Raw genomic sequence first — 13,121 nt, 5'->3', positions numbered from 1 at the left:
GCATTTCAATTTCAACACATGCTAGCGATATACTTATCAATGAAACAATGATACAAAACAGAGATTAAAACATACATTTAATTAAACACATAAAGGATGATGCATGCATTCGTCAGGTCTCTCTCTCCTCTCTCACAAACAGAGCATTGTAGTGTTTGACGCGTGTGAGCACTGGTGCTGACACATTTTTATTAGTCTCCTACATCCTGTGATGTGCAGTTCAAACTGATCTTAAACCGCACATGGTTAAATGTCTGCTATAGACCTACGTGTCTATCTAGCTAACTTTTATTCAGTGTAAATTTTTAACAATATACTTTTTAATATATATAAAAAAATAGAGTTACCACAGCTGTGATGACGTTTCTAACCTTTTCATGAGTAGGATCTGAATTCCCCTGAACGCCCCCCAGAGTGAATTATTTCAGCATGCAAAATATCAAAAGAATGCAAGGAATGCAAAATCCGTTAGAATGCGGTCATGTGACACTCTGCGGCTGTCATCTCAAAACCTTAATAGATACAAAAAAATAAAAAATACTGTAAACTATAATAAACTGCTGTCATTTACTTTTGTATTCCAAAATCAAATATGTGAAAAGAGTCCATTAGAATCCTCTTGACAGCGCCCGGTTGTTAGTCAAGAAAAATTTGTAATATCAAACTTGCAATCGTGCTGTTGTTGCGTTGTTCTGCACTGTGAATACCTGTGACCTTATGCCCACCGTCGAACCACAGCCATGCTGATAATCGGAACAACAATTGCTTGTGTGATATTGCTTAAAAACTCCTTAAACTCTGGTGGATTTTTGGGCTGCCGCCCTTAATTTTTCACACTCCATTTTAAAAGCTCACCATTCACACATAATTTGGACAAACTGCTAAATATTGGTCTCATAATTCAGAGAACCGCCCAAATAAAAATACATAAAAAAAAGGACTCCAATTATTCATAAATAATATTGAATGTCTTTATAATCTCATGATAAACAGAATTTTGGGAGGAATTTTGTTGTTGTTGTTGTTGTCCTAACTTTGTAAACATGTAATTCTGTTTCTGTTCACTCAACCTCACTTTGAAAAGTCTATTTTTTTCCACTAGGTGGAAGAAAGCACTAGAATTTTTTTTTTTCCTCTATCACATTCCATCACAATATACAGATCTGAAATGTAGGTGGTGCTCTAACACATTTTAGCCCTCACAGATGTGATTGTCCATAGACATTAAGTCTAATTTTCGGTTCAAGCACAACCCTCATTGTTTCATTGAATATTTTAGCCTCTGAGTGGACTTCAAGCTTAATCTAGGTATCATTAGAGAGATGATATAAAACATTAGAAAGATGATATAAAACATTTTATCATCAATAGTCGAAAACATATTTTCGGATGATTTCTTTTACATGCTTTTCCTTCTGGATGACATATTTTGTTCTGGACATCTAAGATATAACGTTGGATTATTCAGCCAAGCAAGCTCACAGACAATTAAGCAATGGCTTATTTTTTCCTAAGGTAAAAGCTGACAGTGTTTGGCTGCTTGGGGCTTACAGCAGCGGTTATCGGAGCATAAAAGAAATTTTTGTATTTCATGAAATCATATTTCACTTTGTGATTCTTTTGAAAATGTTTCAAACTGTGGTATTAGGGCAACAACATTAATTGTACAGTCACATTCCAGAGAGTGAGGGCTTTCGTTTGATATATGATTTTTCCATTTATGTACTATGTGAAGGACTTTTATTTCTATACAAATATTTCTACCTCATTACATCTGAGGGGCGCTAATATTCAATGTGAATGATTTGAGGCCTTATTTTGTTATTTTAAGTAACATAAATGCAGAAATGATGGTTACCTCTGAAAAGTTTAGATTCTAAGCTTTCAAATAATACCTCATATGCCTGACTTTTGTATACAGAGACTTTAACATTTTAAGCGTAAACTTTTTTTGCGATATAGCTCCCCACTTTGGACCCGCCGGTGGGTCCACAGAATTCATGATATAAAACCCAGCCTTTAATGAAGTTATGCTCTTCCATAATGCAAAATTTGTACTCTATATAAAACACCAAATATGTTACAAACGCTCAAGATATGTGATATGATCAATATTCACTGCAAATAAACCATTTCAAATGCACTTTAGGGACAGAGAGCTTTTCAGAAAAAGCTTTCAAGTTCTGATAAATGTCCTGCTTTCCTGCTGAACATGCTTTTTCTACAGCCTGCAATCAAACCACTGTAATTGGTGGCATGATGTCACAAAGTAGCCAAGCTTCATTCAGTAGTATATGAAACCACACAACCATATTCCAGTCTACTGCGGCTTTGTCAAGCTTGCTTCAAATATGCACAACACTCACTTAATGATGGTATTGGAGGAAAGGCTGTGCTTATTTAGTTTTAAAATCACAGATATGGACAATCACTACTAAGAAATGCCAGTGAGTCAATGAATGCCTTGATAAAGATGGAATACATGTGGTCGGATTAGTTCTAAAGTCTTGGGAACATGCCTAGGAACCCTACAGTCATGAAAAAATGCATAATGTCAGGGCGAGCAGTGGTTCAGTATGTCAACAAAGATGCAAAATGGTCTGGCTAATCTAAGTAAGGGTTAGAGACCAGCCCTCTGGTGCCAAGCAAAATATTGCTTGGCACACACTAGAAAACACCTCCCAAGAGTCTGGCAAGTCCTAAAGTTTGTTGAGTTAACAAACTTAGTGACCATTTCCAGATGAGTCAGTGCGAACGTGGATTCGGAGTACCAACTTTTTTTTCTTTTTTTTTTTTATGTTTGGAAGAGCGATAGCAGAATCTTTCATTGCTTGATTTAAATGTTAACAAAAGCAGCCCACTGAATTACAGTATGTTTTATTGTGTGGAGTGTCCCCTAGTGGAAAGAGTTGAGACAGAAATGACTCAGTTTCCCATGAGGTTTTTAATGATTAAACAGCATTTCAGCCATGTTTTCATCAACAGACTCCTTGCGTCATCAATGTATTGTTTCCTAGATCCCTTTTTCTTCAGTAAGATCGTAAATACTGTAGAGAGTTTTATAAAAAAATAAAAACAAATTAAAAAAATGTGACTTGGAATCCCAGTCTGACCACAGAGCCAAGGCATGCCCTGTATCCAACTATACCTCCTTCTAACATCTCTGTGTCTCCTAATTCAATACTGCAAGAGCCTCCATCAAAATTGTATGTGGCCTCATGCCAAAGTTAACTTCCTGGATCTTCAAGGGCCCCTCTATATCTCTTTTTCTCTCAGACTCTCTCACTTTTACACACACATGCTGATAAACGTTATATGCTAAATTTAAAGAAAAATAAAAGGCTGATGAGTTACAGTAATTGCTCACTTGAGAGATTAAAGACAAAGTAGGTTTAGCAGAAAAGAATGAGTTCAGTTTGTCACAAGTGTCACATAAAGTGAAAACAGAATCTGGTAGGTGTGCACATGGGTTATGGCTGTAAAATACTACACATGTTCAAGTTATCTAAGATATGGTACCATATGGTGGCAGTCCCATCATGCCTTTAGCTGACCCTGACCTGAAACAGACCCTAACATTAATGCCTGTGCCATTATGCAAGGCCAATATGTCTCCCCTGATTTGTGGTTAATTTAAAAAAAAATTCACATAGTGACCACAAGGTCCTCCACCTCAGTCTGGGTGGTGGAGGATGAATCCCAGTTGCCTCTGCGTCTGAAACTGTCAACCCGCGCATCTTAACACGTGGCTTGTTGAGCATGTTGTCATGGAGACATAGCGCGTGTGGAGGCTTCACGCCATCCACTGGGGCAACCACACTCAACTCACCACACGCCCCACCGAGAACGAACCACATTATCCGAGGAGTTTACCCCATGTGACTCTACCCTCCCAACAACCGGGCCAATTTGGTTGCTTAGGAGACCTGGCTGGAGTCACTCAGCATGCCCTGGGATTCAAACTAGCAACCTAGCGAACTCCAGGGGTAGTAGCCAGCGTATTTTACCACTGAGCTACCCAGGCCCCGTGATTTGTAGTCATTCATTTTGTTCAGTCGTGCTGTATTCTTGATTGCTACCAAACAAGACATAGAATGATAAAAAGTTCAGTTTAGAGAGGGACTGTTTTCTCTCTTTTAAAATACTTTCCCAGCTTATGCATAGTCAGCTATTAGTAGGTTGATTTCTCCAAAAAGTGTAAACACTGTGAACCTGTAGCACTTTCAAAACATCGCTCAGTTACTTTGAACATCCCGACCAACCCGACACAGCAACACTGGCAAAACGAATGGCGTGAGAAAGATTGAAGACTACGTAAAGCTAAGTTGTCCGCACCTAGCAATTCTCTCTCTCTCTCTCTCTCTCTTTTTTTTTTTTTTTTTTTTTGGTCCCAGAATGGAGCAGACTGAGTGCTGGTGCCAGTGTTTCTGAGAGAAACCTCTTTTGGCTACCGTTATGACAGTAAGTTTAAGGGGAATGAGACCAGCTGGAGACAGAAAGTTGGATCAAAAGAAGGCAAAACCGTTGAACATAATGTGAAATGTATCCATGATTGAAAACAAATAAATTCCACAGCCAATGAATCATCTGCTTAGCTTCTGTTCACTCAAGACATCCTTTCCACTTGAGACCAAACAGGACACTTTATCTGTCAAAATATGAATCTGCTGGGTTTATACATTTTGGAGGCTCACTTTAGAGGTCTTTTGAACTTGTTGCAATTTCCTGGTGAACAATACTGTGGTAACAGCTCTCATATGGTGAATTCAGGTCAAATTGACCAATTTTGATTCTGCTTACTGTATATTTGAGAAGCAGAAACCTTATTGCACTCTCAAAATGTTTATGAAAAAATCAGGGCACAGACAGGGAGAATAAGAGGTTACAGTGTTTTAGCATTCATGACAACTTTTGGCCTAAGTTGTCTGAGCAAAATTCACAACAGGTCTGGAGTTCACTAGTCAACTGAAAGAATATGAGTTGTTTGTATGTCAGTTCACCTTTTTTCTTTAAAAATTATAGCCATATGTAGAATCAATCACAATTTGTGCTGATTTCGTCAACCTCAATACATAAAGGCTGCATACTTCAGTTGTTTCTTAGGTGATATGTTAATAGACTTTTATTTTGTTAATAACGTTCAATGTGTAATGACGTATTTGGATGAATGAAATAGAAGCAGCAAGCACATTAGCATAGGTTTTGAGGAAGAATCTCTGGAGTCAAGGTTTAGTGTATATTGTGCATATTCTGTAAAGTACAGAACAAAAAGGAGATAGTTTGTACGTTATTTTTTTTTATTTTTGTTTTATTATTATTATTTTTTTTATTCAGTCATTTCGCTTAAGGTGCAGTCACATTTACCTATGCACAGCGAAATATAGTGGGCAAACTACAGTCATCTCAATGGCAATCCATCCGATCTGGAATTTCGCCTGATGGACTTCCAGTGATGAAGAATTTCCCTACGTAAATTTTGTATGGAGGTTAAGTTTGGTGAACTTTGGCACACAAAGTTGCAAAATCCCGTCATCACAAGGTGATGCGACATTGAGGGTGGTCGAGAGTGTCAAAAAAGATGAAATTCCTCTGCTTTATGCAAACGAGGAATGAAAAATGCTGGGCAGCAGCCAATCACTAAGAGCTGAAGTAGCGACGTCTGTCATAAGCACTTTAAAATATGCCTTTAATGCTGGAGATCCTGCTGGATTCAATGCTTTAATCACATCATGTTTATTTCTGACTTCAAGCAGATTTCAAAGAATGATTACACGAATTCATTGTGGCTGGGTCAGCAAAAGTGTAATAAATCAACACTGTTTGTACAATGTGGGCATTCGGAAATGAAGCTGGCATCTTTCCAATTGTAATCTTGCACATATACAATTATATCATTGCTCATGTTCTGAAAACAATAAGAGACAAAACACACCTGCTTTGCATATTACAAACACGCCCCAAAGCGGTAGCTGTCAAGCGTGTGGGGCAAGGCTGAGTGGAGATTTTCCGCGTCAGTGGAAACGTACGGTAACTGGAAACTTAGTGTAAATGTGACCACGACTTTACAATTAGTAATTAAATCATTTTGCTAAATGGATGTTTTTAGATTTTGTCTTGTTTCACAGTTGTAAGCCTGTTGATGATAACAACTAGTTACAGTTAAAAAGTATAAATACAACACTACAAAAAGTAAAGAAGCTAAAATAAATAATTTTGACCTGATAAATATCTGGTACAAAATTGTACAGGCTACAACACAAAGTGACTTATCCCCAACAAACCTGGCGCAAATGAACAAGGGCATCTTCTGTATAAAACAACATCAATTTCATCATTTCCTCATTAAGGGTAAAGTTGACTTTCCACATGGCGCTATCTCACAGAGGCACAAAATCGCTTTCTCGGACTTTCACTTACACCGTTCCTCACTGGTGGAATAACGACCTCCTGAACTCCACCCGAGCAGCTGATTCTCAAACTATTTTCAAGGAACATCTTAAAACACATTACTTTTGTGAGCACTTGACCCAATCCTATAAATGCACTCAATTACTTTCTTCTTAAAAAAATAAAACATAAAATCACACTCTGTTCATTCACCACTGTCTCTCACCTTCCCCTGTAAGCTACTTGTACTGTACTTCTCTGAGCAATTTAAAACTTTGTATTGCAGCACTTCTCATGTTATTGCCTCGTCGTGGCAAATCACTTTATTCAAATTTGTCGAATTAGATAAAGCCTCTGCTAAAAGAATACATGTAAATGTAGATGGAAGGGAGAGAGAGAGAGAGAAAAACAGAGAGAAAATGACAGTCATACTGAAAGAAAGAGAAGAATGTTCCCCTCGGTTACATGTCTTTCTGCTAGTGGCCATGAAAGCGAAGCCTATTTCCCGATGACTACTGTGAAACGGGATCATTAAATTGATTCCATCTGTAATGGATAACTTTCCATCCACCCGCATGTGCCTCAGTCCATCTTATATCTTCCCCTGTTTCACATTTACAAAGATCTACCATGTCATCTGTCTATACCAACAGATGACATGTAAAAGAAAAACTGTAGGGCATATGTGATAATTTTATATTCATATTTACTAAATCAATATAATAGATCTATTGATCAGTATTACATGTTTATAAATAATGTTTAATCTGTCCTCTGTTGGTGAAGGGAACACAGAGATTTTCAATTGTTAATAATTCCTTACATTTATATAGCGCTTTTTCTAGGCACTCAAAGCACTTTACATAGTATAGGGGGAATCTCCTCAACCACCACCAGTGATTCCATGTATTTATCAAGCATTTTTGGGACAACATGAGAGAAGATTTCGCTGACAGACCTGTACTCATTTTGTAAAGATTAATGACATGTCAATGTAAATACCACCATCTCACAACAAATGCTTTACTGATGGATGTTTTTAGTGTGTGTCCAAAAACACACCCAGATGTCAAACTGATGAGTGTTTACAAAGTTTGTAGACATTGTCCTTATCCAAATGCAATTAAATCCAGTCACTGTTCATTAACTTGCACATTGCAGACATGCATTAGTTTGATTAGCTATATCCAAACTGAATTAACAGTTCAAAGTTGTGCAATCAGACGACAAAGCATTTCAGTGATCGTATTCTGGTCATATACTGTATGTCCTCAAAATAAGTCTTCTCAATATAGCTACAATGTGTTACACAGTCTGTAACATTGTCCTGTCTCATGGTGGTGCTGGTGCACTTCCTCACAATAACAGAATTAAATTTTAAATGTAAATGACACATTGCAAAATTAACATTATGGTTTAAATACACTGGAATATTGTCCAAATTACTTCTTGTCATTATGATAATGTATGGATTCCTATGAATAAGGGTCTCCTCATCTTTATTCATGTGTTGAGATAACATTTGCCTTTTGATGTCTGTCATTTAAAATTAAACATTTAATTTTTTTATTGTCAAATAAACAGTTGTCCTTGATACTCCTGTTTTATTGTTAATAATAATAATAATAATAATAATAATAATGATAATAAATTATTATCATTCCCCATTGATCACCTCTGAAACTGATACCAGATACGTTTAAGCAAGTTTTAAGTTTCCAGTGGCCGGTTTTCACCAATGCTCAATAACCATGGAACATCTTTGGTCATTTCTGCATATTTATTATATTTAATATATTTAAAATATATTTTTATACTGTTGAACTTTTACAATTTTGAGTCAGCATGAATGGCAATAAATGGGTCTTCTTCCATGTTGCTGATTCTGAATGAAGCATGTCCATTTCCTCCAACCTGCACCTCTTTCCCAGTGCATCTGCCTCTTTCTTTCTGTCCAGAGATAACATCACAGTAGGTGCCTCCTGGCATGCCAGTGTTTAGGGTCACATCCAGATCCCTAGAGAACAAAGTTAATATTATAGATTATAAGCTGCTGTTAACAGTAACTGTGACTATGCAAATATAGCTTTTAATAAATATATGTCTTGGACTCTCAATAAAAATAAAGGGTAACACTTTACAATAACGTTCCATTTGTTAACATTAGTTAACATGAACTAACAAAATAAAAAGTTGTATATGTTAACATTAGTTAATGCACTGTGAACTAACATGAACTAGCAATGAACAACAGTATTTTTATAAGCTAACATTAACAAAGATAAATAAATGATGTAAACAATATAATCTTAATTGTTTGTTCATGATACCTAATGGATTCACTAATGTTAACAAATGAAACCTTATTGTAAAGTGTTACCAAATAAAGTTCTACCTGTCTTTAAAAAGTTAATTCTTACCAGTCATCATTGTTGATGACAATGAACCCACGACTGCCACGGCTGAAAGCAATCTGGTTGTTCTGGTTGTCCCACCAGTTAGCAAATGGCTGTCCATTAACAACGTTACGGAAGATCACCATGTTTCTGTGAAGGAAAGATGGGTTTTGATTATAAACTCTCAACTTTCTTTATAATTTGAGCTGATTATGAAGTTTGTCAGCATATCTTTGCAATTAAACTGTTGGAACTCACTTGATCTGACGCCATCTGTGCTCACAAACCCAGCCATTTCCACAGGTAGAATCAGGGTTGATGGGGACGGGCTTAGTGGATCCATCACTGTTGCTGGGAGGTCCAATCCAGTCATTTTTGTCCTGGGCAATGAGAAAGTAAACAATGATGAGGAGAGAAAATTCTTTGGATTTGAATCTGTTTCCTCTGACTGAGCGTGATCATCTACAGTACCTGTCCATTCACAATGTTGCGATCCCAGCGGTAGCTTGACATTACTCTGGTAACTCCATATGGGTGGGCCAACATCAGACCTACAGCCATTTTGTAAAGTCTAGACAAAGATGAATACAGGGTGTTCAGGTTAGAACAACAATTCAGTTTTCATGTGACTAGCATATGTTGCTTTGGACATTTTAGATTTTACATAATAAATAAGATTAAGTACCTGGCATCCCAGAATGTGACAATAGATGCACCTCCAGCACCATGTCCTCTCTGGTTATCGTGATTGTCAACAAACACCAGGGCTTTATCAGTGGGCATCATTCCCCATCCCTCACCCCAGTTCCTGACACAATACGTAGTTCACTTGTCAATTGAACAATGAAAAAGTTCAAATCACTTAATATAATGTATGTCTCAGATTTATTTTATAAAGGAAATCCTCTGCTTTCATACTTGAGGTAGGACAGTTTTTCTCCATTCCATTTGCGCATGACATTGCCCAGCTTGGCACCATACTTGAACTCAGTAACCCTTCCAAGTCCAAAGTACTCTTTTGATGTGATGGGCTCCCCACCAAGATCAATAACCTAATAACATACTCAATAACAATGTGACTTTCTGTTAAAGACTTTGCCACTTTTATACCAATGTTTTTCCATTAGTTGAATAGAAATGATTGGAAATACCTCCTGAAAGATGAAAGGCCTGGAGCCAGAGGGAAACCATTTGGTGTTGAGATTATTGAGACTGCCATAAACAGCAGAAAGATCACCAGGCCACATATGCTTGCAGGCGTCCACTCTAAATCCAGCAACACCCATATTGATCAGCTTGTTCATGAAGCCAGCCACCTTACCTCGCACATAGTCCTTCTCCAAAGACAGGTCCAGAAGACCAACCAGACGACAGTTTCTCACCTGTCATCGATACAGTTATCAGATATGCATACACTGGAGGTTCAAGATGATAGTTTGATAAGACAACAAATTAAATTTCTCATACTTGATTGACATCATTGTAGTTCTCAATGTTTCCACTGCCAGTTTTGCATTTTCCATCATTAAAGTCCAAACCTGAGTATGGAACTGTGGGGAAATCCTTGTTGTTGGCATTAAAATATGATCCACAGCTTGAGTGTGTACCTGCTCCACCACCTGCTCCACACATATGGTTGATGACTGCATCCACATAAATGTTCACCTACAAGAACAAAGATTAGACAGTACATTGCCACAAGTGTGGAAAAGCAAGAACATTCACATGTTCAGAAAACAGTTTTCTTTGTATGTTGTTATTTATTGCTGCATATACCCCAACATTGTTGCACCTAGTGATCATGTCTCTCAGCTCATTTTCATTTCCTGATCTGGAACACAAATTGTAGCCAATTGGCTGATATCTCTGCCACCAAGGATGCCAGGGGTTTGTGACAACAATGCTCTCACTTGGAGGGGAGATCTGAAATGGGAAATTTCATTGAAGAAAATATGAGTTGACCTGTGGTTTCATATGATACTTGAAATCATTTATTATTCTCATTTTAATAAAATTGCTTACCTGAACTCCAGCGAAGCCATTTGGTGCAAGATATCGCTCACACTCTGCAGCAATATCAGCCCAGCGCCACTCAAACAGGTGGACAATGGAAGTTCTTCCATCTTTCATGTTAGGGTTGAACTGAGCAAAGCTCAGCCCAAAAAGCGCTACCAAGATTAGAAGTTTCATCCTTCCCTGGCTCAGAAAAATCAGGTAAGTGAACATGGGTTCATGCACAATATATATAGAGAGGAACTGTTTTTGTCCAATCGGCAACCTCAACAGTTTTGTGATTCAGTTGTTATCAGCACAAGGACTGAGAAGTGAACATGTGGCATTTACTATGTCCTTCTCACAGACCTTACATAAATCTCTGAACCACAACACTAATAAACGCTGCACAACCCTCATTATGTGAACACAATTTGTTATGGGACAGATGTTACATCAATAATGTGAGTTAATGCATGAATTACCATAAGTTAATGACTGTTAATAATGACTTCACTATATGGATTATAAAGCAAATAAACAACTGCTTAATTGTTAAAATCAGTTACTATTTTAATAAGTAATTCATTTTCAGATCTCTTAATAATATCATCAAAAATTATTTTTGAAATGTTCAGCTGATTTAGTATTATACCCAAAAACAATTAAAACAATTGGTTATATACATAAAACTGTATGTGGCCATTTGCCAACTGTCTATATTGAGCTTTAGACTGCAAAAAAGAAGAACCTTGAAAGGTCAAAGAAGTGGGCATGGGCCCAGTCTAAGAAGTGGACATCAGAGGGAGGTAGAGGACAGGAAACTGTTCTGTCTAAAAAGTCATAATCGTTAACCAAGTGGCAAACAGAGTTCTTACTATGCTAGGGGCTGCTAAATTCTTCAATTGTCAATTAAATCATACCATTTTGCCATAAAAACCAGAAAGTCTTTTGGAAAAACATTGTCATTTTATGTACTCTGAATACTTTTGTACTTTTTGGGATGTTCTCAGAATAGGGGTTCATAAATACCTTCCCCTTTTCCATGCCATTATTGCAGTCAGTTTCAACAAAAACTGTTCCCGAAAATCATGTTTAGTGGATGCATGAAGTCAGTTGCCCTCAAGTTCACACAGATGACATATCAGAGTAACCACAGGTGTAGTTTATCACACTACCTTCAAATGACTAAAAGCATATAATTTATAATGAAACTTTACTGTTTTCTCTCACTTGAATTAGGCTCTCCACCAAGATCAACAATCTACTCTAGATCAACTCTAGAGTAGAAGAACATTGGAAAGTAGTGTTACAATACTCCCTGTCAGGCCAACCATGATATTATACAGTATACAGTACATATGTAGGTAACATACCATTTGTATTCCAGTTTGATCTTTATACAATACTTCACTTGACTTCACATGTTCACAAGTCTCTGACATAGAGTCAAGTCTTAAATGTTTGAGGTGGAGTCCAAGTTCAGTCTCCAGTATTTTCTCACAAATCCTAGACAAGTCTCTTTAATAAACTTTAATAAACCTTGTCAATTAGCAATATACATTGTGTGTATGCCTTGCTTCTATACCACAGTGCAGATGTATTTGATGGGGTCAAATGTAGAAGTATTTCAACAGGTTCTGCAAGTTTGAACACGTTCCACAAAACCTATTCTGGTCATTTGGTCATTTGATCATCAAAGTTCTGAGGGCCAGGGTTTATATAATAAATGAATAAATAAAATTGAACAGTTATGCTCATTGTTGCATAACTGTGTTTTATAACTTAATATGTAAATGTTGATAAGATTCTTTATATAAGTTTGTCTTTTTAGTTTATTTTGTGGGAAATTGACTATGTTTTGCATCTGTTCAAAGTGGTTATCCAGAACTTCTAAAATTCTTGGTTGGTCAGGGGAAAATGTTTACTTTCTATTTATTTTGTTTTAGATTGCTTTCTGAACCACAGAAGGATGAAGCTTCTAATCTTGGCAGCATTATTCGGGCTGAGCTTTACTCAGTTCAGCCCTAACAATAAGTGGGTTTATGTTTCATGATAATGTTACATGAAACCTTAGGTTAACTCTTTAATTTTTTTCAATTAAATATTGATTTCCCATTTCCGATCTCCCCTCCAAGTGAGAGCATTGTTGTCTCAAACTCCTGGCATCCTTGGTGGCAGATATATCAGCCTATTGGCAACAATTTGTGTTCCAGATCAGGAAATGAACATGAGCTGAGAGACATGATCACTAGGTGCAACTATGATGGGGTACATGCAACTATACTGTAAATGACAACATATAAAGAACACAGATTTCAGAACATGTGAATTTGAATGTTTTTG

General features: G+C 37.0%; 1 protein-coding gene across 1 annotated transcript; it reads right to left on the bottom strand.

Annotated features, from left to right (window-relative positions):
- Positions 1–8,148: 8,148 nt before the first annotated feature.
- Positions 8,149–11,012, bottom strand: LOC127441886 (alpha-amylase-like). The gene is made up of 10 exons (XM_051699430.1): positions 10,806–11,012; positions 10,560–10,706; positions 10,251–10,448; positions 9,935–10,165; positions 9,702–9,835; positions 9,469–9,591; positions 9,255–9,354; positions 9,042–9,163; positions 8,808–8,933; positions 8,149–8,404 (listed from the first exon to the last, which is right to left on the bottom strand). Exons 1-10 carry the CDS (start codon positions 11,007–11,009, stop codon positions 8,215–8,217), a joined length of 1,575 nt encoding a protein of 524 aa, XP_051555390.1. The 5' UTR covers positions 11,010–11,012; the 3' UTR covers positions 8,149–8,214.
- Between the last annotated feature and the right edge of the window lie 2,109 nt (positions 11,013–13,121).

The sequence above is a fragment of the Myxocyprinus asiaticus genome, chromosome 6 (genome assembly GCF_019703515.2).
Source record: "Myxocyprinus asiaticus isolate MX2 ecotype Aquarium Trade chromosome 6, UBuf_Myxa_2, whole genome shotgun sequence".
NCBI lineage: Eukaryota > Metazoa > Chordata > Actinopteri > Cypriniformes > Catostomidae > Myxocyprinus > Myxocyprinus asiaticus.
Note: the sequence above shows the minus strand (reverse complement) of the source record. Positions and strands in the feature narration are given on the sequence as shown.

Excerpts from the sequence above, each read along its gene's own strand:
- LOC127441886 (XM_051699430.1), bottom strand. The coding sequence starts at position 11,009 with ATGTTCACTTACCTGATTTTTCTGAGCCAGGGAAGGATGAAACTTCTA. Across the intron at positions 9,836-9,934 it reads GGCCTTTCATCTTTCAGGAG|GTTATTGATCTTGGTGGGGA; the intron begins GTATTTCCAATC and ends GTATGTTATTAG. Across the intron at positions 9,164-9,254 it reads GCAACATTGTGAATGGACAG|GACAAAAATGACTGGATTGG; the intron begins GTACTGTAGATG and ends CTCATTGCCCAG.